The sequence below is a fragment of the Parus major genome, chromosome 5, assembly GCF_001522545.3.
Source record: "Parus major isolate Abel chromosome 5, Parus_major1.1, whole genome shotgun sequence".
Taxonomy (NCBI): domain Eukaryota; kingdom Metazoa; phylum Chordata; class Aves; order Passeriformes; family Paridae; genus Parus; species Parus major.
In genome coordinates this window covers 24,631,761-24,658,282 of record NC_031774.1, presented here as the reverse complement: position 1 = coordinate 24,658,282, position 26,522 = coordinate 24,631,761, and the positions used below count along the sequence as shown (strand labels likewise).

General features: G+C 40.0%; 3 protein-coding genes across 4 annotated transcripts; 2 read left to right on the top strand and 1 right to left on the bottom strand.

Moving 5' to 3' along the window:
• The first annotated feature begins 26 nt into the window (after positions 1-26).
• Positions 27-7,901, top strand: NDUFAF1 (NADH:ubiquinone oxidoreductase complex assembly factor 1). Its single transcript, XM_015631833.3, has 5 exons — positions 27-212; positions 1,514-2,123; positions 4,009-4,194; positions 5,750-5,824; positions 7,464-7,901. Exons 2-5 carry the CDS (start codon positions 1,620-1,622, stop codon positions 7,602-7,604), a joined length of 906 nt encoding a protein of 301 aa, XP_015487319.1. The 5' UTR covers positions 27-212; positions 1,514-1,619; the 3' UTR covers positions 7,605-7,901.
• A 714-nt stretch (positions 7,902-8,615) lies between these two features.
• On the bottom strand, positions 8,616-20,660 carry NUSAP1 (nucleolar and spindle associated protein 1). 2 transcript variants are annotated; one of them, XM_015631831.3, is made up of 11 exons: positions 20,509-20,660; positions 19,306-19,371; positions 18,053-18,244; positions 16,840-16,999; positions 16,251-16,343; positions 15,475-15,575; positions 14,321-14,508; positions 12,114-12,292; positions 11,037-11,147; positions 10,371-10,482; positions 8,616-9,902 (listed from the first exon to the last, which is right to left on the bottom strand). In XM_015631831.3, exons 1-11 carry the CDS (start codon positions 20,599-20,601, stop codon positions 9,815-9,817), a joined length of 1,383 nt encoding a protein of 460 aa, XP_015487317.1. In that variant the 5' UTR covers positions 20,602-20,660; the 3' UTR covers positions 8,616-9,814. The 2 variants fall into 2 exon arrangements, with proteins under 2 accessions (XP_015487317.1, XP_015487318.1); XM_015631832.3 differs by having other exon boundaries at positions 12,126-12,292; positions 20,509-20,659.
• Positions 20,661-20,842: 182 nt separating this feature from the next.
• Positions 20,843-26,468, top strand: OIP5 (Opa interacting protein 5). The gene is made up of 5 exons (XM_015631180.3): positions 20,843-21,289; positions 21,426-21,492; positions 22,514-22,636; positions 23,138-23,219; positions 24,499-26,468. The coding sequence occupies exons 1-5, from the start codon at positions 20,956-20,958 to the stop codon at positions 24,565-24,567; spliced, it is 675 nt and encodes a 224-aa protein (XP_015486666.1). The 5' UTR covers positions 20,843-20,955; the 3' UTR covers positions 24,568-26,468.
• The last annotated feature ends 54 nt before the right edge of the window (positions 26,469-26,522 follow it).

Here is a 26,522-nt window from a genome sequence, read left to right as displayed (position 1 = left end):
CGGTGCCGCCGCCGCTGTCGCCTCGCGGAGCCGCGCGCTGTCCCCGCGGCCGCTCCTGAGGCGCCCGGAGATCCGCGCGGGTCAGGGATCGCGCCTTGGCCGCCGCCCCGGGCTGGACGTCGGTGACCGCTGTCGCCGGTGGCGGAAACGGAGCGGCGCGGCGCCCGTTCCTTGGCCGGCCCGGGCGCGGCGGACCCGGCGGCGGCGGGAAGGTGAGGCGGTGTGGGCGCCGGGGTCTGTCGGTCACGGAGCAGGAGCGGCGAGGCGGCCGCTCTGCGGGGAGAGGCCGCGGCCGCCGAACCCCCCTCCTGGCCTCGCTTCTGCCTGCCGCGTTCATTTGTGGGGGCGGGATCCGGGCCCGGGGCTCAGGCCGCGGCGCAAGCGGGGCCGTGGCGGAAGCCGGGGCGCCGCAGCTGCCGGGCCGTGCATCGGGCATGCACAACACCGGCGGCTGCTAAAGCCTTGCCGAGGGACAAAGACCGGGATAAAGCAGAATGTATTCAAAATCTCCGTTCTCTTCTGGTACTCTTGTACTTGTGAAGCGATGAGGAGACAGGGTTTCTTGGTCGCGAACTTGCCCTCCGGTCTTGTGAAGTGCCCGATAGAGCAAGACGTGAATTCCTTCCCTGTAGCTTTAGGCATAATTAGAGTGTGAAAAGAGCAGTAGTAAATTTTACAGTGAGTAAAGGAAGGTGAGTGACATATAGAGGATATGAGTGGAGTGCCTGGCTCTATTCTTAAAACCTCAGAGCAGCTGAATGCATGTGACATAATTTTTGGGTTCGTTCTGTGACATGAAAAGAAAACCCAAAAAACACCCTGCCTAATTTTACAAGAAAGAGAAAATATCCTTTGTGCGGACCATTGAGCAGAGTTTTCTGGAAGCCTTACTGAAGAAAGAACGACCTATTGAATTGCAGTCCTTCGTGTTAAACTTTTTTGGTCTTTGCAAATGTCTCTGTAATCCTAAAACAGGTATATTAAGGATGACTTGGAAGAAGAATGTGGTATGGCTGCTGCAGGACTTCATATTTGAAAAGTCTCGTCTTCTGTGTTAGATGAGATTGTAATTTTTGGCTCTGTGGCAGCAGCGCCTGTCTGTTGTGAATCTGTGATTTTTCACACAGGGAATAAAACTTTAGTTATATAGGTGTCATCTTTTAGAAACCTGCATGGGTTGTTTTTGCTGGTGTTATTCATAACAACTAAACTTATTTACAGTAGAAGGGAAGAAGAGAAATGTTTTTTTCTTTTTTATTTTCATTTTTATTTGAAGTAGTTTACTTGGGTTTTCTTATTTGCATGTGGATTTCACACCATGGGAAGAGGGGAAAGCGTGGGATGGAAGTCAATAAGTAAATTTGAGCTCTGAGGAAGTGTCACTCCTAATGGTTTTTTTCATTCTGTTTTCCAATGACTTGCATTCCTAGCTAGTATCAATTATAAAAGTTAAATGGTTTCACAAGCATCCCATATGTAATTTTTTTATAACCTTTTCTCTTTTTTATTAAAGGTGAATATCAACTACAGTAAGATAGCTCTGAATGCTAATTTTGTTGTTAAATTAACTTTAAACCCATTAATTGCCTTACTGGATGTGAATTCTTCAAGTTACCAGAATGGCTCTGGCTGTGATGCTGCTGAATGGTGCTTCCTTCCATGGAGGATGCTGCAGGCACAAGGTTTTCCTCTCCTTACTTGGACCTCTCCTCAGCAATTCAAAATTGTACAGCAGCTACAGGAGGCCAGGGGCAGAGCCTCAGAAAAAGCTGTCTTGGAAGAATGCTGATTTCAGCTTTAAGAAGGGCATTGATCACCTAAAGACTCAGCTAAGCTTGCTGAGGAAGGAAACCCAAGATTATTTACAAGGACCTGGAGGCCATCCATTAAGTCACCACTTGTTGGAACAAACAAGGGTGTTGTGGCAGTTTAGGAGCCAAGAAGATTTAAATAAATGGGTTATTTCCTCTGATGTGGAGATTGGAGGGAAAAGTAAAGTTTACATCAAATTGGGTAGGAATAACCAGGCTGCTTTTCTGTATGGAACCCTCAACACAGAAGTACCTCGTGATGGGGAGACAAAATACAGTGGATATTGCAGTATGAGATCCAGACCGGCAGTGGTAAGTACAGCTCCATATTTGCACAGCTTCTGCTACTGAATCTGGGGGTCTTTGTGGAAACCCAGTGACAGCAAGTGGTCTGCTCTTTACTGCTGATCACTTTCAGGAGTACTACATTTTCTCTCAGAAATGTAATTGCTGCTGTGCCCACTTTGACCTGAAAGGAACTTAAACAACTTCTGGGATTTTGTTTTCCTTTCTTAGAAAAGGAATACATATTTGATCATTTACATATGTATAATAGACAGACCTGTTTGCAGCATCCTTACAAATGAAGGATCTGGAATGAATCTTTATATCCAAAATTGGTATGATTAAAGTAGACATCTTTCTAAATTTGAAGTTAATTGAATGTGTCAGAAGTAAGAATTTTCTGGGCTTTAACTTGGTTTATTCATCAGACTTGGTTAGGGTGAATGAATTCATTTTCTCACAGGAACAGAAAACAATGCTTTGAAATGTACTTTTTAAAGGTCTGCCTCCTACTGTACATGAGAAAAAGCAAGACACAAATCTTTGATAGCTCAGAATTGAGCAAAATAGAACCAGAAATGGGTGTGCTTACTACAGGTACTGCTTGTTTCATCCCTTATTTCTAAGTACCTTTAAAAGCAAAGGAACATTTTCATGTGCTGGATAAAATCCTTAAACATTTAATGTGTTCTGTTGTTTGTATCTTGGCACAAGTACTCAGGTAAAATAATTTCTGGGCCAGAATATTGGGGAGCAGAGAATATCATTAAGCAAAATCAATGGGTAAATGAGAGAGATATGAATACTGATTAAATGGTGACATTGGATCAGATGAGTGGAACAGCAACTGGAGTCTTGTCTGAGTTAACTCTCAGGACTGCTACTGACTTGTGCAAATGTGACTCAAACTTTCACCTCCTAATTCTCAACTAGGAGACTGTATCAATCCATCTTTATTTAAGTAGAAAAGCTCAAAACTGTTAAAAGCACAAAATCAAGTAGGCCTTATATTTATATATTCATAATCTACTTATTCTGTTACCTAGAAGATGAGTTGGTAGAGCAATAGCTGAGAGGTAACCATAGTAGTGCTGTAAAATAAAGGGGAAACATCTGAATTTTTGGTACTAATTTTGACTTCTCGGCAATTCTGGCCAAGAATAACCCTGCCCCTCATTGCAAGTGACCTCAGTGTACCTTTCTGAAGACTCTTGGATATGCCAGCATGCAAATGACAACATCAGGATTTTTCAGATCTTTGGAAAAAATGCAATAAAGAATTAGACATGCTTGCAATCTTATTATTTTACACAGCTAATGAAAAGAAAATATTGGAAAATGTTAAATGCTCCCAGTCTTCATTAGTCTTCAATTGGGAAGTTATCAAAGGGGATAAATTATTTCACTGCTTCAGTTTCCTGTCATCACTTCTGAATTATCTAGAACTGACCACAGAATATTAAACTTAGTGAACTACATAAGTGTTGATCTACCACTGTAGCATTTGTGTACTTGTCTGGTAGTGATTTCAGTCCTAGAAAAGAGGTCTGATTTCTGATAGTTATAAGATTGTGGCTTTTCATGAAAGCGTGGGTCCTCAGAGTAGCAATATTGCAATTTGTGGTCTCTAATATAATTCTTCAAGAAATTCAGTGAGCTCAGCAGCCAAGGTGCTGGAGGAAACTCAGTGAGCTCAGCAGCCAGGGTGGTGACAGAGTAGCTGTGTTCACCGTGTTACAGTAAACACTACCTGACATAGTAACAAGTGCAGAGTGTTCACTGTGTTATAGTAACAAGGGCGTGATACTGATACAGTAACAAGGGCAATGATCAAAGCAACAATGCTCTGTTCCTCAAAACGGAAGTGTACCTCTATTAAGAAGGAATAATTCTATTTATCAATAATTTGTAGGGATCTTTTAACAGGAAGAAGTATTATGACTGGTCAAATTTCAACACTCTGTATTTACGTGTCCGTGGTGATGGCAGACCTTGGATGGTAAACATTTATACAGACCCTTACTTCTCTCATCAAAAGGATGACCTCTACAGCTACTTCATGTTCACCCGAGGAGGCCCGTACTGGGAGGAAATAAAGGTGAGCTAATGAAATTTTCAAACTAATGAGACTGTCTTGAGGTCCTGACTAAAACATGCGATGGGGAATTCTTTCAACCTTCCCAGTTTGTTTCTATTGCTGTCTACTCGACATTTTCATTATACAATAGACATGTGCCTTTGGGAGTTCCCAAAAGTGCACTAGGGGAGGGCGCACTGTGTCAATTGTGTTAAAGAGTTGATCCACCGTATGTTCCTCTGAATGGCTACTCTTGGCTCTTACTGGAGTAATAGGACAGGTACAGCAACTGAAACTTAGCAGGTGTTGCCTGGAATATTCTCTGTGATAACCATTTTATCTGTATTACAAATGGGTGTAGGCTGATGTAGGATTTGTTCCATGCAACAAGATTTGCTTAACTCACAGTCTCTCTGTATGGATGCTGAATGTGAGAAAGCAGGCAGGGAGCACAGTGTCTGTGTGAAACTAGTTCTCACTCTGGCCTGAGAAATCATAAGAAGGAGTTCAAACAGTCCTTGGAGAAGGAAAACAGGTGTTGTTTGGATCCTTGTTGTTTACTCACAAGAAACAGTCAAGGGGTGTTGTTCCTAATTGTCCAATAATAGTGATGTGTTGATTTAATGACCAATGAGAGTTTTACCTTTCAGACCTTCTCGGACCTGTCTATAAAAGATCAGGAATAATAAAACTTGCTTTCCTGTGCAACCCAGAAGAGACTCTCATGTCGTACTGCTTCACCCTTCCTAATGTAGTGCAACACTTTGGAGTCAGACACTCAAGAGTTGGGGATTTGTCATTTGTCACCCTTGACTCTGTGACACAAAATAATATTTTTAAGATGTGCAAGTTGCAGCTCTTTCCTGGTGCAACTTTGGGTCCTTTTGTAATTGTCTGATGACAACAACAGGGAGGTTTGCACATCCTTATGCACTGGTGTTGAGTGCTCCATGATACCATTGTCCAATCACCTGGGAACAGCCTGCTGTTTCACGGATGAGGAGCCAGGAGGTTTAAAGTTGGAGTGTCATTGCTGGCTTGGATGTTTTCATCTCACCCACACCAGCCACCAGCCAGCCCTCCTTTCTTGCTCCCACTACTTTCAAATAAATTTTCACGTTATCCCTGAAATGCTTTGCTAGAGGTACTGATGTCTGAGTATGAAGTTTGCACTGTGAAATCCACAGCCTGGGTACAGACGAGCTGTCAGTATGTATCCATGCTGGACTTTGCAGGAATTTCTGGGTTATGTTTTCATGTTATTGGAAGGAGATATTCTCGATGTAAACAGCCACCTTCTGTGCTGCAGCCTTCCATTGTGTCCTTACAGGGTAATGCTCCTGTGGGATGGCTACGGCTGCCATGGGACAGGGTGGACCTGGAACTGGCTGTGAATGGCCAGTTGAAAGGGTTAATGTGGCCCATTTCTTTGTGCCAGTTTTATGTACCCAAGCAATGCTAGTACCAAATATAGCAGAGTGTTACTTTACTAACACATTATTTTCTTTTCCCTAAGTTTCTATTTTATATACTAGTGACACTAAAGTCTGATGTTGTTTTGTTTTGTTTATGTCAGATTCCGTTCTCCAAATTCTTTTTGTCCAGTCGGGGAAGAGTCCAGGATAACCAGCATCCTGTCTGGTTAGACAAGGCAAGTTTTCTGTAGGCTTTGTTTGAAAAGGCAGTATAAGGAGCACGTAACTGTTCTGTAAGAAAATCAGAATTTACTGATATAGATTACTTACAAATTCTCTAATGTTTGTGAATTTGAAATTCAAGGGCCTCTTCATGTTATAAGGTACTTATTCTCATGTATGGTAAATGAAAACATAAAGCTCTATATGGGGTATTCAAAAATATTTACTAGGAGTTAAAGGGACAAATCAGTTACTTGATCTAAGCATCCTCCACTGAAGTTTTGCTGGTGGTTATTTTATGTGTAGCATTTGACAGGAAAAACTATGCACTTGCAGTGTAATTTTACAAACATATTTTAAAGAAACCCAAAAATCAGAGAAGCAGTGTGAAGGTAGTTTAAGAAATCTTAATAAAATGTCTTGGTCACACACAGAATATTTGGAGTTGGAAGGGACCCACAGGGACCATCAAGTCCAACTCTTAAATGAATGGCCCTCATGGTACTAATGTATGTTTTTTTAGGAACCTGGAAAGGCAGAAAATAATGGTTAAATAGAAATAAAAAAGGCAGGAAACAGTCAATTTATCTAGGGCTTGCAAAGGACTAGATTCTTCAGAGCCGAGAGTTTAGGTGACTCCCATAGGTTATCTCTAACAATGTGATTTGGAGGAAAGGAGCTTTAAAAACTCTCTGGGCTCTGAAAACCAAGGGTCTACTTATGGAGCTTGCTGCTGAGGAAGGAATAGCATTGAAAGCATTACAATGATCCAGTATCATTGTAGTGCCAGTTGCATTTACCCAGCTTTGTTCTGTTATTTATTTAGCATATATTTGCAATATATGTTTAGATTCAGTCCACATTTATTCATCTGACACATCCTGGGCATTATTTTCCCAAACTCATAGCAGTCCTTAAAATCATTGGCACTGCTCAGACCTGCACTTTCAGCCAGGCTTTGGGCAGTTCATGAGGTGGTCTATACTTGTGAATCGACTGAGCTGTTAACAGTGGAGGTGTTTTGTAACATGTGAGAGCTGAGGCAGCATTCAGACAAGCCACAGGCTAATAGAAAGCATGCTATGCATTCTTATATTAATAACATTATTCTAATTGAGATTCCAGTGGCTAAGAACCTTTTCTTACTATTAAACTCAGTAATTAAGTTTCATGCCAGCTTAAAATTAAGTTCTGAAATGTCTGGTTTGGTGTTTTCACAAAGTAGATGGTGCATCACTTTATCTAGAATGATCCTGTCCATCCTTAATTCTTTCATGAATAAGAAAAACAAAGATGTATTTAATAAGATGTGAGTTTATGAAAATTTAGAAACCCAAGTGTGGTGAAAGGGGCTGTACACAATCAATGAAGGATAAAAGTAACTGTTGCTTTAGGCTCAGGCCATTTTAAATTAAGGGTTTATTACACAGTGGTAGAAAGGCAAATGTGGAATCATTTCCCACTGAGCACTGTATTGAAAATGGAGTAGTGAAGTGTTCAAGCCTTAAAAAATGCTGCTGCATTTTGAACAAATACCAGTTTAAAGAAGATGGCTGTGAATGGTAAAATGTGTAAAATACGGAAGTGGGAGATCCAACCGAGTTTGATTGTAATGTTTTAAGTACTGTTCTACCCTCTGTGTCTTTAAATTAGGTTAGAACCCTTGGATTCACCATTGGAGATAAAGTAGATGGTCCATTCCAGCTGGAGATTGATTTTATTGGTCTGCTAAATGACAGAGCACATAGAGAAGAGTTTGCCTATGAAACATATGACAAGAACACTCCAGTCTAAGTTGGGCTGGTCTCATTTGGAAAATTCTTCAGATATTTAATTTTTATAAAATACTTCTTAATGTGTGGCTTTTAACAACTTGAAGAGCCTTTGTAAACATTAAAGAGGTAAGTGCATGAAGTATGACACCACTGGCATCATTAAACTTCCAAATACAGAATCCTGGAGAGACTGTACAGAGATGGATTGCAATGGAGCTGAGAGCAGTTGTGATGTTCTTGCATAGTAACTCTTCCCTGGCTATGTTTTGGCTTTTGTCCTGACCTTTACTGAAATAAAAGCATTTCATGACTTCTTTTTTTTGTCCAACACTTTCATTTTCTACATTACATAATTTATTGACAGTTGCAAAACACTTGCATCTGCTAGTTTGAAACTGGAAGAGGTATGAGAATTAATACTCTGAGGACTGGTGTGACTCAGCTAACTGAAACTTACAAAGAGCAGCAGCAGGAGTGCAAAAGGCAGAAGTATTTCAACCTTTAGCTTTGGCTCCTCTAGAAAGCTAAAAAAAGAAAAAGCTGCCACTGCCAAGATGGAAACAAGAGCTATGCAGCAGGCTTGACTTTTTTCCTTTAGAGCTGAAGATAATCCTACAACGTTACAGAGCCAAGGTTGTTGGAAAGAAGTAATGCTCCAAAGGAGGGGTGGGAGGAAAGCCCCAGCTCTGTCTGCTCCCTAAGGAAGCACAGCTTGGCCAAGCACCTTTACAGGGCAGAACAGATCCCACTTTTGCTGTGTGCAGTTAGCCTAACTCAGCTGTGCTGGAAGAATTCACAGCCTCAACTGGTGTCATAGAACCTTAATACCTCCCCTTTTCAGAGTAGTCCAGTTTTTAGTAATCCAAGATAACCATTTAGCACTTGCTTTGTATAGTGTATGTTTCAGCTGTCACAAATTTAAGTAATCAAAGCACTGACCTCCTCCACAGTGACCTTGTTTAAATATACTTTAGAAATATTAAGTGTTCCTGTATTTTACATGGAAAGACAACACTGAAGCAAGCTGAAATAGAATCTTGTACTTTCATTTTCCTTTTGCACAGAAATCAACAGCTTAATTGTAGAAGGATAGGAAGGTTATTGTTTCTAAAGATACCAGAGCAAACATCTTTCACAGAGTGGGAGGCAGGTGAGTTGGTGAGGAAAACTTGGCACAGGGAAACAGCAGTAAATACAAGTGTGAACAAAGAGAGTGCGACAGTGAGGAAGCAGGTACAGGTACTATACTAAATGATAAAGCCAGTGAGAAACAGAGAACATATACAAAATATTTATTTTCCCCATTACATTTATTTTAAAAATTGCTTTTTCTTGACACTGCAACATCTATTTGATGGGATACTGAATTCAGTGAAACATTTACTTGCTCAACAGCTGAAAACAACTGCTAAATTACCTTTCTAGGTCTATCCCTATCCAATCCAGACAACTTTTCTAATGTATTTTTTTAATGTAAGAATAACTGCTTTTAAAACCAAGGTATTGAATGTGCCTCAACACTTATAACCTCGTTTAAGCATCTTAGAGATGAAAAGCAAGAGAGTTTTATTAACCACAGAAAGGAACAAAAAACTGCTCAAAGCATTCAGATGGCAATTTGTAAACTCAGTTGTAACTTTTTTTAAAAAGTTAGTTTACAATTACAATAGTTATGCATTAGTTTTCCAGAGAGCTTCCATATTTTTTCTTCTCTTATGAAACAGAATTTCAAAGGATGCAATTAGAAATGCTGAATAATTGCTGTAACTTAGAGAATTTAAGGATTGATCTAGAGAACATGGCAAACAGGTACTTCCAACTCTGGTCATTTTGAATACTAACATTTTAAAGCTTACTATCCAAAGCCTGCATTCTAGCATGCAACAAGTGCATTCCGATGCACAAGTCTATCCTAAGTTGCAAGGAGGCTTCTTGAGCATCTTTTTTCCACTCGTATTTTCTTCTTTAACATCTCTAAGTGAAGTAAATTAATTAAATGAAAATATGAAGCAACAAGAGAGTTCTAAGCCCTTGAAAGTTTAGAATTCTCATCTCAGTGGAGAAATTAATCACAGAAACATTATGCTCAGGGCACATTACAAGGTCTCATTAATTGCTGCTCTCTAGATTCCACTAGCTAAAAGCAACCTGAACCATACACGGACAGCACAAGCCTTTACATGAGAAGAACAGTATTTACAGTGATGTCTTAGCTACTCCTTATTCATCCTAAGACACAGATAGGCCTCTACGTTTTCCAAGAGTGTGAGCCTTTTTCTTTTTTCTGTCTTGCTCAAGTGTCTCACGCCTTTCTTCCCTGGAGGGGAAAAAAAAGAGACCATGTTTATTAAAGGTAGAGACACAAGCAACCAAAGGAATCTGAAGCTGACCACAACACAAGATTAATCAGTGCACTGCCTTTGCCATGGGCAGAGATAACAGTACTGCTATGGACTGAACCCAAACATTCAGGCAAGTACTTCTGCTCAGAGATGCAGGTCTAATACTTCAGGTAACAGCATGTCAACAGTGACAGCTTCTTCCAAGATAAAGGTAAATCTCAAAGTCCTGGAACTGATACTGTTCATGGAAAAAGGTCCAACAAATTCAGAACAGCCTTTTGTTGGCCTTCCTGAAATTGAAAAGTCATTGGAAGGAACAATGGCTTTAATACAAAACTATTCTTTCCCAAACTACATTTAAGTCCTAAGAAGAAGAATGAATCATATTTTAAGTAACACTATCTAGAAAGTGTTAGAAACACTCTAAAGAGTAGTGTACTTACCTTGTCTGGAGATGTGGCTGTTTGTAATTTTTCTTATGTGAACAGATATTGCTGCCACCAGATCTACTGAGAACAGCATTTTCCTTAGGTTCTCCCCATGGTTTTAGTCGTCCTATAATTTAGGGGCAAAAAGAGAGACTAGTTTAATAGTTTAGTAACTGTGTGCTTAACTTCTTATAATGAATTTATCCTAGCTAGCCTGTTTCTTGCTGGATGTCTTGAAGATGAAGTGCCTCGTTAAGCTGCATAATCAGTTTCACCAGCCCATTCCCTACAAGTAGTTCTTCCATAAATAGTAACAGGTGACTGTACTTGGAAGTAACGGTCACCATGCCAAGTTCAGCTTCTCACATGACATTAAAAAAATCCACCTGGTTGTGTACGGAATATTTCATATTTCCTGTACATACAGCTATTCAGTGGAATACAAGTATATTTATTCTTCTATTTATGGGCTTTTGGTCATAAAATCTTCAGTGGGAAGGCTCTTAAAGCATATATTAAGAAGAAATTTAACATCAGACTGTGTAGGAAACCAGAGAGAAAGGAAAAGGGACAGAAAAGGAGACTGTAAACTTTGCCCTCACTGTTTGTATCAATGCACCCCTGGAGGAGCAGCTGAGTGTAAGGGGTGTGACCAACACAGGGTCACAAAGGTCATGGTACCTTTGTGTGGCTGATACCGAAGCGGCCGAGAAAGACTTGCTTTGAGATCAAATGTCTTCTTTCCACTTGAGGGTTCCACAGATTGAGCTCCAAACTTGAAGGGGGTAAGAACTACAAAAGGCATCAAGATAACACAGACTAGCAAGAGCATCAATAATACACAGAAAGTAGGAAAGTACCTGTGAAGACTACACTACAATTATCAAGACCAAAGAGCCATTAAGGGCCCCTGCTGCTACCTATAAAGACAGAATTGCACAAATACAGTTTACTTGAAACAGGGAGGGCAAGAGTTGTGGAGTGCTGGCCCTTCAGCTATGATTCTACTATGGAAGAACACAAGCTCCATTTGTTTTTCTAGTCCTTCAAGGCAAATTATATGTTTCTTCTATGCCTATTTGGAACCAAGGGGTTTTTCATGTTAAACAAAGAGGCAATTCTTTTGGAACAGGCCAGCTTTAGATCAGCATGGGACTTTGCTTGCCCCTTAAAAACATCAGTATTATTATACAGTAAAAACCAGGAAGCTCTGGGTTCTTGACCTGTGCCAATATCCCTGTGATGCTACGGGTGTCAATGGCTGGATAGTAGAACTGTGCTGCTGCAGAGATTCTTGGTAATCAGAAGACTGATTTTTTTCTTAATTTTTGTTCCTGAGTTGATCAGGATGCTGAGGCTGACAACAGGTCGTCCTAAAGCACAGCTAGAAGCCTGATGCATGCCAACCCCATAAGGAGAATGAGATCTCTGAGAAGGTGTCAGGAATTCCTCTCTGTGCAGATGGGGTGTCCCTGTACCTGCTATCTGAATCTTTTGCTATGTAGTCCCTAAAAGTCTGGAAGATTTCCTTTTTTCTGTAGGTAGCTAGGCATCATATGTTTAAGTCATGGCACCTAAGCATTTTAGTCAAATCACTGGAAAACAGAGGAAACAAAGAAACTACTGCAGTTTCTGAAGAACCAGTCATAAATTAGAGAATTAAATTAAAACCTGGGTCTACACGACATTCAGTTGTTAAAAGTTTGTATGGCAATTCAGTAAGACAAAAGTCTGGATCTGAAAGAGACAAATATTCACCATCCACTTTACCCTTTGATGCAGTCAGATCATTATTTCCCTTGCTGTTCTTCTGAGTTATTAGTTTGCAACTCTTCTGAGTGTCAGGTGTGCAGATCTCCTCCATGTATGGAGACATTCGAGAAGGAGTCTTGGTAAGAGAGCGTTTGTGCTCATTATCTTTTGTGGCTTCTGAGAACCTGAAAGGTTTTAAAAATATGAAGACAAATTTAGTCACCTACAAGGAATGTAAGCAATGTGCTGGAATATAGAAGGTTCTGCATTCTATTTTTATTACAGGTAGAAAGATTTACTGTGTGAAAGATGTTCACAGCTCATACAAAAACTGTACTAAAATACCTTGCTGGTATAACACTAAGTTTCCAGCCAGTGTTAATAGCAGTAAGTAATATTAGAAACTCCAAATAACTGACTTCCTTGTTATTTTGAAAAGCAAATATATTTGGGTACAATAAGCTAGTAGATTTATTCACTGACAGATATCATTTACTTTAGATCTGGATTCTGCAGTAAAGCATTGCATATTTCATTAGTTTTAAATTTCAAATTAAGAAGAACTGGAAGACAACTAACAGAATGCTAGGCCTCAAAGATCTACAAGAGGAAGAAGCTGAAAATTTCAAAACACACAAATTACCTGCATACCAAGACACACACATTCTGTATGTATATGTATATACAGACACTTTTAATGAATACCTATGATCACTTATATATGTGTACATGCATAAAATTCAAAATCTTGAAAGAAGGTACTGAGAATAAGCTATAAGCTTGCAAGAATTACAAAGACAGAGTAGATGTTGAATTCTTTTTTTGGACAAGCAAATTTATGATGAAGTACAGCTTGCAAGGTCCACCACAGTGTAACTTTGGATGAATTGAATTTCAAAAGCAAATTCTGAGAGTAATGTTTTGGTTCACATATTGCTAGGAATCATTAAGGCTGCAGTGAAGACATCCAAGTGGACACTAGAGGCAGTGTATTTTTTACATTGGTTATCTGTTGAAATCAAAGAGGACGTTTAATGTAAAAACAAAGCCACTAAGTTTTTAAACTTGATTTTGACCTTTGAACAGCAGAAGACTTGCATTCCAAAGTCACATAATTATAGATTATCAGACACCAATATGAAAAGTTGTGTTATCTGACTTGAAAACAACAATCCCACACACTTTAGTCAGGGACAAAAACAAGCATGATCTTAGCATGCAAAAGTTGAAAAGTGAAGGTCATCAGATAAAGTAACACAATGAAGGCCAGCAAACAACTGTGTATTGTTAGCAAAGGGAGAATGTCTAATCAGAACTTCAGTAATTGTGGAAAGTTTAGGAAACTGATTAAAGTCAAAATTAGTATAGTAGACAGAAATCGACAAAGAAATAGTAGAAATAAAGGTTCTCACTAGAAATCCAAGCAAAAGGACATTTATCAATAGGATATCATAAGGACTATCCTTTCAATTCTTTCTTTTAAAACATTTCTTGATCAATAGTCCAGGAAAATTATTAAGAAGTGAATAAAACGTACTGATAACAGAAGTTCATGAAGTATTAACACTAATAGAGAATTGGATTGCTATGGAGGAATGATGACATACAGATGGTGTTCTAAAAGGAAATTAGATGAGGTATAATAGCACTGAGTATGAGGTAATTCATTTAGCAGTTCCTCATGACTTCTGGTGTCAGCTTGGTTCCCATCTGCTAGGAATGATCTGCCCATGGTAGTCAATCACAAGAGCACCCCTGCTGTGACACCGAAGGGGAGGGGAAGTAGAGGACAAATGAAGAAAGTAGTGAAAAACCATTGCAAGACTCACCTGGAATACTGAGGAAAGCTCTGATTTTAAAAATTTACAGATATCTGAATTAATTTAAACTATTAGGTTGCCTGGTAAAATAGAAAACCTAACACAGTAAAAAAAGAAAAATAATTTGCTCAATTTTGCATCACTTGACTTTAGCAAAATGAAAGCCAGGATTTGAGATTCTTCTAACAGACATAAAAATGAAGAATGAAGACACTAATACCAGAGTGAGGGTTAAACCACTCACAAAGCCAGGCTGAAAGTTAGTAATCAGAATTAGTCTTGCATAGTTCATGTTTGGAAGAGAAATAATGTAGTAAAATCACAGTCAGAATTGATTATTTCATGTGCATCATGTCAAATGTCTTGCTGGTAGCTTTGGTTTGTTCTTTTTACCTGACATTCATTTTGGATGTCGAAAGTACAGAAGGATGGAATGAAGATTTCTGGGATAAAATACTCCGATTAGCAGCATTCAGAGAATTGCGTGGTGAGCGCCGGAAGTTACTAGGAGTGCAGGTGTTGGATAATTTGCCTCTCTCTGGATTTGGGCTGAATAAAAATCTTTTGCCACTGGCTTGTTTCTAGGGAAAAGCAAATTCTGAGTTACCAGACTGCTGAACATTAGTCTACAAAGCAGCCAAGAAGGGAAAATACACAGTGAATCAGAAGCATACGGCCTATTCAGTTTTCTCCCCTTTTTTTCCCCCCTCTTTAGAAGTATATTTTAAATGTAAGTATTTTTATTATTTTTAAATTGACCTGACAACATATACCTTGGAATGTGAAGTGTCTTTTTCTGATGATCTCAAGGGATTTGATTTTCTGGTTAGCACCTGCCAATAGCAGTTTGTCTGAAGTGTACATTGGTACAATATGTTTTTTTAAAAAAAACAAATGTAATGTTCAGGAGTTTCATTCATTTTTACCGTTTGATATGGCAGTGCTAGAGTAACTAACCTGAACAATTCCATGGCCATTGACATAATCATTCATTGATACATTACTGTCACTTTTTTGAGCTCTACTGCACTTTTGTGAGAGGCCCTGTTAGCAGCTTTCACCCATGTGAAGGTGAAATAGAACTGAGAACAACACATATTGCATGTATTTTTAAGGAGAATCATATGCAGCCATGGGATGATAGTTCAGGCACAAAAAAGAAACTTAATATTTAATTCCTGCTCTTTGAAAAATAACCTAGCCTGTTGGTTAAATTTTGAAGCAATTCAAACAGTTGTAAACAAAAGTTCCAGAAGATCTTTCATAAAAGTAATTGTGACAATTATTTTTACTCAAAATCAACAAGTTAGTTGTTGGTTTCTACAGCTGTACACTGTTAACATGTAAAATATTGTATAGTTATATACAAATAACTATATATAACTAGTTATGTAGAACTACAGTTAAATTTCATTTGTTGTAAGATTCCACTGCATGTTCACATGACCAGCTACTTACTGATTTAAAGAGACCTTGGTAGGACTTTTACAGAAAGGCCCTGGAAATAAATGTGCCAGCAATGGATATCTTCCTGTGTTATCTCTTACCTTGACTGTGCTACAATTCTCATTCAGTTTTTTTTTCCTCTCAATGTAGTCAGCAATAGATTCCATTTTCTTGAACTGAGCCTCATGCAACTTCTTAAAGTCTAAGAAGTTCAAAAAATAAGAAGATTCACAGATCACATATATAGTTCTAAGGATGTTTAGTACTTAATAGGAGGATTTTGTGGCACCTATTGTTATGGCTTCAAAGAAGTCAATCTAATTCAAGGCGGTAGACACATCTGACCAAACAGGACCAAAAGAAATTACTTATTCATTATTTTATTTGGAAGGGGCCTTTAAAGATCATCTAACCCAACCCCCAAAATCTGCAGTTAAAGAAAACAATAAATACTTCTACATTTGAGATAGTTTAATGCATTTTAAGAAGTGATGAACATGAGCTAATGTACAGTAGCAGAGCACAACCATAGTATTTATAAAGTGAAAACTAAACAAGTAGGAGTAATAGCATGTATGTAATCCTGGTCTTTGAAAATCATTAATGCAAGTATTGTATTGAAAAGTCACCAAAATGTTCAATAAACCAGCTTTTTAACACACATACCAGTCATTTACTACTATGAATTTACAAGCTGGAATATGTACCTTGAAATGTAACATTTGGGAATTTATTTTTTTGTTTGTTTGCTTGCTTTTAAAGAGAGGATATTCTTTTATTTGAGCAGGAATAGAAATCTGAGTTGCAAAAAATTAAGCTAAGTCTCCCTTTACACAGAGAAAGCACATCTCTTTCTAAAGATGGTAGGTTATCTTACTTGGAGTGGTAGCTGTCATTCCTGTTCTTGCAGACCTAGATGCACGGCCTACACGTACAGGGATCTTCCCTCCTGCAGGATGAGCATTACCTGCTACAGTAAGATTAGACAAAATCATCAGGACTCCTGGAAGATGATTTAAAGTAATCACAGTGGTTTTTAAATATTGTTCCAATGTTTGTTTCAAAACACACTTTATCTCCTCAAAGTGGGTTTAGGTTTTGAGAAATAAAATCAGCTGGAATAAGAGCTCAAGGGCATTCCAAAAGGCACTGAACCTTTTGGAAGTGTAAAACGCAAATACACTCATCTCTGAGAACTCCTCCACTAAAAACAAGAGTTCTGAAGTCAAAGCCAGCAAAATTCCTACACTGCAGGATTTGTGGATTTTTGTGTTAAAATATGTTAAACAAGTAACACAAACGCAAACCAGACCAATTTTCTTCTGGTATCCCCAAAACAAGGAAGTTATCAACAGACATGCCACAAAAATCTTTGAAGACACAATAAAATTATACCTTGGTTATTCTAAGTAGCATAAATTTAAGTTACTTTTATCCAATTTTCTGCTTACACTGTTCTCCCTTACCTTTAGTAGAAGTCCTTTCTGCTTGTTTTTTCTGTTCAGTACCCATCTCTGTATTCTCAATATCTCTCTCTTCAGTTATTTGGTTTTTGTTTTGTAATACCTTCTGTCTCTTTTTGTGCTCACCCTGAGGCACTCCATTTTCTTTCATTTCAGAATGCACCTGCAATTGAAACACACTTTGTTTTACCAGTTTGCTCCAACTGGATATAAAGAAAGGCTGTTGTTCTGAGAACAGTCAGTGGAACAGATTGCCCAGAGAGGTGCACAGCCTTCATCCTCAAGGGTTTTCAATATCAGATTGGATAAAGCCTAAAGCACTGTGCTCTAATCTCATAGCTGAGTCTGCTTTGATTGGGAGATTGAGCAAGAGATTTTCTGAAGTCCAAGCTGTGAATATAAATACCTACCCTGTTTACTTCACAAACTTTGATATATTAGAAAGCTTTTAACTGCATAGCTCTCCCATTTTAGTATAAAATTGCCTTTATTGATAAAAGTTTATTATTTGCAAGCAAGAATAAGTTCACTGGGGATATTACTTTTTAATGTTGTATTTTTGTGTACTGTACAATTGTCTAGCACTAAAAGACTAATACTCCTCATTTTCTCATTTCCCCTCTCTGCATCAGTAAAAGTCTTTTAGTCAGTTCTCAGCTTACATACTCTTTGTAACTCAAGACAAAAATAAATTCTACCTCTATCTCACCTTGAAACTTTCTCTCCCTCAGGCAAAGGAATGAAGAACCCTCACAATAAAAAAAAATAAATTATGAGGTTTAGGCAATTGTGCAACTTCTGATTAATTTTTCTGTATCAAGAAAGTGAGAACAACCTTGTTTTACATAAATTATCAAACTAGCCTAAGATTCAGAATACTACAACTATGAACTGGTGAAAGCAGTCTTACACTCAGATAAATTGTTTGGAATTTAATATTTCTTAGAGGAATTTATTTTCTTGAAGCAATGACTAGCAAGTAGTGTCTGTTTGTTGTGGGACAGGCCATAAATAGACAAAAGTCAGTGGTACAAAATACAAAAGACCAGTACTAGAATGCTTGCATATGAATTTTGATATGTCTCTATTCACACACAAACATAAATTTATACCATCTATAAATGGTCATTGAAAATAAATTGTGCTTAAATTGTGGTCAGAGGAAGGGAGGACAGTCAGCACACAAAAGCATGCAACGAAAAAAAAAATAAATTACCTGTTTCTCATCAGAAAGCATTGGGTTTTCTTCGATGGCATTACTTTCCTCATGGGAGTTCCTCTTTTTCCTGGTTATTTTCTTATTTTTACCACCTCTTTTTGTAATAAAACACACTGAATCAGACATAATTTCCTCCTGATTGCTCAGTTCATCCGATTTAATGGAAGCAGACGCACTCTTTACAGGACCCTGTAGCAGAAAAATACTATAACTGGAAGATACCTGACACAAATTTAAATTAAATACTCCAATGAAAGTTTCAATTTTGTTATTGAAAAAGGCATTTTACACAGAGAATAAACAGTACCATGCCATGTAGTAGCACAGTAATCAAGAAATATGCACTATCTACATTTCCCCAAGCATCGAAGATCATTGTTTGGAGACATTAAATACAATTCCTATAATTGTTTTGTCATATTTCATTTTAATAAGATTATAAATGCCTAATATTTTATAACTGAAATCTAACTTGCATGATGTCATGACACTCCCACATTTGTAAATTTGTGGAAAACTCTTCACCAATAAAAACAGGCCTCCTTTTTTGCTCATGAAAATTTTAAAAAAGCTGACAAGGTTTACACAAGTTCTTCAAACCCTTAAAGAAGGTTAAGGGATGCACTTAAAGGGAGATATATTTTAGATAAAGTAGATAAATTACTTTTAATCAAAAACTTCAAAAACATTGCCACACTCAACAAAATAATTCAGCTTACAGAAAACTTAAAAAAAAAGTTAATAAAACAATACACTAAGAGGCAAATAAAGGAAGTAGCACAACTGTATTGCTTTTGTTATAGTGGAAGTAAATTGTAGTAGGTGCAAAGCACTTGCCAATTAGTATCTAGTCACCTTCATTTACACAGCCAAAACTAATAAAATATTTTTACATTTGATACTGAGTAGTATCTAGAGCCAAAAAAGTATGAATTAAGATTTATTCAGTGGAAATTAAATGTTATTGTTCATAGAGAATAGTTTTGTACTCATGCTGAAAAACACATTGTTGATTTTGGCAACTGAAAGGAAATCAGCTCTCAGACATAGAGGTGCTTCAGAACTAATGTTAGCACATCTATTCCTATAGGTACATAAGTACTCCAAACTAAGGGCACTAAGAAGAAAAAGGTAATTCTATGGCAGTTCCCATCGTGGTCAAAACCACCCTTCAGCACATGCCCTGCTCTATGGGTTATGAGTTAAGATTTACATTTCTTAAAAGCAACAGCTGGTTTATTATCAGTTACCATATTTTCACTTTCTTCTTTTGTCCCTTCAAAGTGTTGCCTCAATGATTCCAACAATTTGTCTGCCTGAAATCAAAAAACACATGAACAAAACAGTCCATTAAGTCTCTGAAGAACTGCAAAAGCCCAACACACGTCCTATAAATTGATCCAACAAACAAGCAGAACATTTCCTGAATCCAACAGAATAAGGCATACCTAGGACACCATTTGAATCAGTCAATTAAAGAAAGTGCCTAAGGCCACTAATAAATGTGCAGCATATTCTCCACAGAAGTAAAAAGATAAACTGCCTTGACTAGGTTTCTCCTGATCTATTTTTCAGGAGGTCAGCTGTTCAAGGAATGAGACAAACTATTTGAAGCTCCGCAGTGCAGCTGAACTTGAATTAAAATTGTATCAAATTTCTGCAATTGCTTCTGTTTTTCCCATACTACACGCAAAGCATTGTTTTCATGCCTCGCATACATTCAGCGGTAATAGTAATAAAATAACAATGAAAACGCGCCATTGATAATTCAGCCTATGAAAGACTCTTAAGACACCTAAGTGGAAAGGTCAGCATAAAAACAATCAAAATACCCCAAAACTAACATTGCCAGAACAACCGTGAGTCCTGTGAGGGCAGAGAGCTGCCTTGTCCACCCAAGCCGTGGATCTTTCTTTCAAGGTTTTATGACTTCTGTCCTTGCTGGCAGGGCCTGCCAGGAGGTGCCAGGCCGTGTCTCGCATGCCCCTGCAGCTCCCGGCAGGACCCTGCGGCGTCCTTAACCTCCTCGCCCTTAACCACGGCCCTCTCCTCCCTTACGGTGCTCTGTCGTCACTGTTCCTCCCAACCCGAGCCGGAAAAAATTTCAAACAAACAAAAAAACAAGCCAATGAAACAGCCACAGCTGGGGTTTTACTGGGGGCAAACAGCGCGGGGACACCGGCCTGGTGGAACAGCAGGGCCGGGAGATGAACGGGCCGCCTCCCCTTCTCGATGTCCGGGGAACACCGGAGCCCCGCTCTTCCCCTCCCTGAGCGCTTGCCCGCACCGCGGCCGGCAGTACAGCCCCCGGGGCACCCCAGCGCCAAGCCAGGCCCAGGAGGGAGCGCCCCGGGAGGATGGAGACGCCCTCCCTCGGCTCACGGCCGGCACGGGGGCACCCCAGAACCCAGAGCTTCTTAGGCAGCGCTCCCTCACAGCCGCCCCCACCTCACCCGAAGGTTGGCTCTCAGCCCGGCGGCCTTGGCGATGCGCTGGAGCTCGGCGTATTTCAACGCCTCCAGGGGCTGCAGAGAAGCGAGCGCCATGACAGCAGCTCCGACGGGCTCTGTCCGCCGCGCGCCAACCGACACCGCTCGCGCCGCCCCCGACGTTCGAACTGGCCCGCCGCGCCAGCCTATTGGCTGAGCATGGGAAGGGGCGTGTCCCAAGGGGGGCGGGGCGAGGGATCCGCCAATGGCGGCGTGGCGCGCCGCGCGTGCTTATTTTCAAGCGCGATGAGGCGTTCCCGGCAGGGAAAGGCGCGCGCGGTGCGGACAGCTGCCCAATAGTCGCGGGCGGCGAGGATTGACGCACCCACTGACCAATGGCAACGCAGATGTGCGTACCGCGCTCCAATCACGGGACGGCGGGCTCCGCGCACGAACGCTCGGCGGGAGGAGATGGCGGTGCGGCGGCAGCTGCAGCAGATATTCCAGGAGCCGCGGGTTGTCGGGACCATCGTGGTGGAGCAGGCATCCGCTTCCGCCGCCCCCGCCTGGAAATCGCCGACGCCGCCGTCACCGCCGCCGCCGTCACCGCTGCCGCCGCCGTCCCCCCCGCCGCCTTCGTCTTCCTTCCCGCCGGCTGCGGTGCCGGCGTCGCCGCCGCGGCAGCAGGGTCCGCTGCCGGAGGAGTGCGCCGTGTTCCACTGCCGCAGCTGCTGGACGGTGCTGGGGGACTCCCTGCAGCTGTGCGCGCCGGAGCCGCCGGGACTCAGCGTCGTCATCTGCTTCAGTCAGTGCCTTGTCGGGCCGGCGGGTGCTGAGGCCGCGCCGCTGCCCCGCGCGGGCCTCGGGGTGGGCAGCGGCGGCCGGGCCGGGGTTGGTCGGGGGCTCTCGGCTGCAGCGCGTGTCTCTCTCTTTCTCCTCAGAGGTCACCAGCGATGTGACCTGGGAGGACTCGCTGTTGGTCGGCCTCGAGGGAGCCCTCCTGGAATGGTGTGTACTCCCGTAGCTGCTGGCATCGGGCCTGCCGTGAGCGGCCGCCGCGGTAAATCGTGCGGACAAAGCCGGGCTCCGGCAAGGCCGGGATCTCCTCCGGCTTGTGCGCGGGGGGGTTCCGAGGGGCTTGGTGAACTCCCAGCTGACTTCTGTGCCTATTCACGCTTCGGATGGAGAAAGCTTTTGTAGGGATGTAGTTTTCACTTCAAATCAAAAGTTTCGCTGCCCCAGGCTCTGTAGGTAGGGATAAACATTCGAGCAGTGCAGTAGAAACCAACTTAACTTGTAGGTCTCTTTCTTCCCTCTCCGAAAGGTATCTTACTTAAAGCATCTCTGGATTTTGTTTGGTTTGGTGGATTTTTGGTTGCCTTGGTTTGGATTTTGGGGGAGGGGTGGCTTTTAGTTGGTTGGTTTTTCTTAATACTGAAAATAAAAAACTTATGCTACCCTGTTCCTGAACCTACAGTTAGCGAGGTTTGGTAACTGAGTCCAATGGGAAGAATGTAAAATGTCATCTGGGGGCTTACAGAAACAGTAGCTTGTTTAAATGCCGTTTAAAAATTGTCATGACTGGGAACTTTTTCAATATAAGACTTGCTCTTTTTTTGACTTTTTTCCTTGCCCCTCTCTCTGCATGGGGCAATAATCTGTTTTATTAGAAAGAATTTTCACCTGGCACTTGCATTGTACATGCAAGTACATGTATAGTAGAATAGTATAGACAATTCTACTCAAAAATCATGTTTGAGTAGAATAGTCTAAACCACTCTGTGATAATAAGATGCACATTTTCTTCCTTAATAGAACTTCACTTATTAGAGAGATTACTTCTTTCACAACATGCCAAATTTCTTATGATCTTGTTGTTTCTGTATATCTTTTATTTTGAGGAGGAGGCATTAATATGCCTTGGATTATGTCCCAATAGAACTGAAGATTTGATGCCCTCTGATAAATATGCAGCATCTGTGGTTTCAAAAGCTTCTGTTTAAGAACACTTTTCCCTTTCTCTTTTTAGTACTTATTATTTATTAACCTGTCGGTCATGTGGCTTGGCCGTGGGCTTCATTCTTTATTCTTGTGACAGTAACCTGGCGTATCTCCGAGGCTTGTTCTGTTTCTTCAAAGACAGCATCATCTGGTGAGTACACTGTATTCTTATGGTCAGTGACTTCACAGGTAAATTACTGTACAAGTAGCCTACAGCTGACAAAAGTGATTTGACTTGTCTGAGCACATCGGTGTGGGATTTTAATATCCTTGATGTCTAAATTGGGTGGAAGTGAATCACTTTGATTTGCCTTGCACCTCTTGGGTGTCCTCGTGTAATGTAAGACTTTAAGTTTAGTTGTGTGCAACACTGAAATCTCTTCAGTCCCAGATTCATTTAAAAGTGATTCAATGATAAGTTGAGGACTTGACTATAGAAGCTATAAATTACAGCTGGTGTTGAGAGGTTGGATCTTAATTCCAAAGTAAAACCATTGTTATACTTTGAATATTTTCATAATTATTACTTTTGGCAACAACCTTGTATTTCCTTTAGTATCATCTTAAATCATCTGTCTAAATAATGCAACTATAAATATAAATTTAAGTGTTTTTCTTGCGGTCTTTTTTCGTTCCCCTTTTTGTTTTCCAGTTACCTCTTACAGAACCAAATTATTATAGAAGCTTCTAAGGTGAAGTTTCCAGCTGTGACCTTAAAGGAACAAATGCATAAGGTAAGATTCCCACAATAATGGAAAATACTTTTAAAATGCTGATTATTTTAGACATTAATTCAAAAACATTGATACAAATGTGGGGTTTTTAAGTGCCTAAGACTGAGAAAGTGCTGCCTTATATGACAATAATTGACTTAATGCATGAGATGTGGCACGTTTTCTAAGACCCCTAAACTGCAGAACATACCCAGTTCTAGATAAATTATGGCAAAACTTTGTTATCCTTTTATCTCTATACCTTGCAAAGAAAAAAAAATTAAAAATAATTTCTACAGACTTGGCCTAAGTATTGACTTGTGTTGTCATTGTTGAAGAATTTAAAAATAGCTATTTTTTTATTTGAAAGGGATTTTTAAAGTTATACTTTTATGTCTGTGTAAGCTCAAAATGGCATGGCAGTATTTGTAGTTTCAGAGACAAGTGTAGGATATCCCTCATGTTTTGGTGTTCAAATTGGACATTCTTATCTGTAACCTGACTAGTTGTTATCTTAGTTAATTGCCTGTGCCTTAGCTCAAATAAAGTTACTGTATTTAGGAGACAGCCAGCATATCCAGTATTTATGTGATTATTTGTTCCTTACTTTTTTGGGGGCGTTGAGTTTCGATTTTAGCTTTTCTTGTAATGGGCCTTGGACATTTCTTAATTTTGTTCTCTTCCAAGTCATCTTCCAGTTTCTATAAGATCAGAGTGTTTTTATGTGTCAAGTGAGGCTCAGATGCAAAAATCTTATCCAGGTAAACCTTCTGGAGACATGATTTAGTAAAAATACACAATGGAAGTAAAAATATGATAACACTTCATTGCAGACATAAATTATGTGACTGAAGAGATTTTGGTTGTTGGCTACAACAAGCTCAAGCATCTGGCCTTTGCTTTTTGAGACATAATGTCCATATGTATTCCTAAGCTAATGATGAAACAGTTTGTCCATATATTGTCAAAGGTTTCTGGCTGTGTTAAAACTTGAGTTAACTAGGAAATATCAGACTCATCATAGTAAAACTGCAGCAACTCTGTCTCCTGAAGTAGTTATTTCCATTATGTCCCTGGAAGGGCTGATAGTGGCACACCTCCATCTCCAGTTTGTAATGCAGCCCTCTGATCTGGGTGCTGGTTTTGTGAGTACTAAACATGCAGTATAGAGATCAAGCCCTCTATATTTTCCCTTCTTGAAAGTGAGCTGCTCTTTAACCATTTAAAGTGGGGTGGAGGTCATTCAAAGATCCAGTGTGAGGACATTTTTTGCCAATTTCAATACTCTTAATTTTTCTAGGTGAAAGAAAAGCTTGTGGACTTCAATAATCGCATAGAATTAGTGATAAGGAAGCTGGAGAAACTGTAACAAAATAATTATAACCCTTCATCAGATCCAGGTGACCTACTATTGGGATATGCAAGAGTTAATACTAACTAATACCTGTTTTCAAGAACTGCTGGAGTTGTTTCTGCATCTCTGCTGAGTTTGGCCATTATGAAGAAATAATGCACCAGACCAGGTTTGAGTGTTGATCTGTCACTATCTGTGTGTGTGGAAAGAACTGATGATGAAGTGCATTACTTCAGGGGAACACCTGAAAATCTGACATACTCAAGTTATGCTTAGAAGACTGCATACCTCAGCCATGCAGCACATCACTCTCTGAGGCTGTGTAACTGTGACTTTGCTTTTTCTAATGACTTAGGGGGAAAACCAGCCTTTGAAATACTGACATCAGGTTTCTGGAACTATGCAAAACACATTTAACAAGGTGATTATATTCAAGAGCTACCATTAAAAACAACATTCTTAGAGACCTAAAGCTCTTGTCCTACCTTTCAGTCCAGACACAGTGTTAATGGCAGCCTTGGTTTTAATGGCAGCTAGCTTTTGGTCAAGTGGCTCATTAGCTACATCTGATACTTGAGCCACTGCTAAATGGACTCCTGAATAGTTTTGAGATTTCCTTGTGTGTGTTGCCTGCAGAAGCAGCAGACAAGCACGTCACAGATGCTGCAGTGTTCTTAGTGCATGAGTCCGGATGGCACCATGCAGGCAGAACACAAGGTTTTAGATTTCAGGTAAAGGGCAACCCATGTGCCTGCCAAGTCTGCTGAAGTGCGGCCCCAGGAACAGGACTGAGTCAAATTCTGCCAGCTAACAGCATGAACAACTTCCTTGAACAGATTTGAGCATTTCTTTCTGGAATGTCAACTATGAAACCAAGGAATGGTCTTCTGCACAATCGTGGAAGCACTGCTTTCCTGAAGTTATGATTTGCCTGTCGCCTTCAATTGGCCAGTTAAGATGTTTTATAAAAAAATACCTACTCCTGGCTCACAGGCATTTCTCTGTTGAATATTGGTTATGCTTATTTCCAAACATTTAGAAAATAATTTTACAGAAAAGAAAGCACTATTTACGGGACAGAATTTCCCTAGTTCTTTGTTGGAAGATTAAGAGCCCTTTTCTTCTCCCTTTGCTCCTTAAAGGGCTAATGTTTTTCCCTAAAGGAATAATGAATTCTATGGAAAGTTTAGTAGTTGTCTTAGTGGTCTAGAGAGGATTCTATTTACTTGATCAGCTTAATTCCAGTGATTCAAATTGCCTTCTCCTTCCATATTTATGACTGGCAGGTTGTAGACCTCATTGGTACTGCTGCCAGTTCTGTGTTTCGTCTTATTTGTAAAATAACTCATAATGGGCTTGGAGCAGAGGGGACAAAACTCACTGTAAAGCACCTCAGAGGTTTTAGGTGGGAAGCTGGTACTTAGGCTACTACTAATGCTCACTGTGTTGCTTTCTTTTGGGAGATCTGTATGGTCTCAGTTCACTGTGGTAAGCAAAAGCACCAAGTATCAACAGCTATTCTGTAAGAAGAGGAGGGACTCTCACAAATACCACCTTTGAAGTACTTCCTTAGTGCTTATATTGTTGCATGAGTCTAAGAAATGTGATTGATAATGGGAGTATTTGCTTTTGCCCCTTCATTCCAGTTTCTGCATTGAGACTGTTTCTTGCTATTTTATGTCTATACTATGAATAATGCTAAATTGTTTTGCTTCATTAGTGTTGAGCCCTAAAAGAAAACGAAAGCTGACAGTTACATTTTTATGTTATATTTAAAGTTGTGAAGAAGAAACTTCTTAAATAAAAGCTGGAATTCAGAAATTCATATTGTGCAAGTCATTGCCAATATTATGTGAGTCCTAGGCCTACCTTTCCTTTGATTAATTTTGCAGAAATAAAAACATCACTTTATCTTGCTTGGGTCCTCATTTCTTATGAAGCATTAAAGTAATGGTTTCTCAAATTATATT

Excerpts from the sequence above, each read along its gene's own strand:
- NUSAP1 (XM_015631831.3), bottom strand. The coding sequence starts at position 20,601 with ATGGCGCTCGCTTCTCTGCAGCCCCTGGAGGCGTTGAAATACGCCGAG. Across the intron at positions 18,245-19,305 it reads AAGAAGAAAGTGAAAATATG|GGTCCTGTAAAGAGTGCGTC; the intron begins GTAACTGATAAT and ends TTTCTGCTACAG. Across the intron at positions 16,344-16,839 it reads AGAAAGGACTTCTACTAAAG|CAGGTAATGCTCATCCTGCA; the intron begins GTAAGGGAGAAC and ends ATCTTACTGTAG.
- OIP5 (XM_015631180.3), top strand. The coding sequence starts at position 20,956 with ATGGCGGTGCGGCGGCAGCTGCAGCAGATATTCCAGGAGCCGCGGGTT. Across the intron at positions 22,637-23,137 it reads TTCAAAGACAGCATCATCTG|TTACCTCTTACAGAACCAAA; the intron begins GTGAGTACACTG and ends TTTGTTTTCCAG. Across the intron at positions 23,220-24,498 it reads TAAAGGAACAAATGCATAAG|GTGAAAGAAAAGCTTGTGGA; the intron begins GTAAGATTCCCA and ends TAATTTTTCTAG.
- NDUFAF1 (XM_015631833.3), top strand. The coding sequence starts at position 1,620 with ATGGCTCTGGCTGTGATGCTGCTGAATGGTGCTTCCTTCCATGGAGGA. Across the intron at positions 2,124-4,008 it reads TGAGATCCAGACCGGCAGTG|GGATCTTTTAACAGGAAGAA; the intron begins GTAAGTACAGCT and ends AATAATTTGTAG. Across the intron at positions 5,825-7,463 it reads ATCCTGTCTGGTTAGACAAG|GTTAGAACCCTTGGATTCAC; the intron begins GCAAGTTTTCTG and ends TCTTTAAATTAG.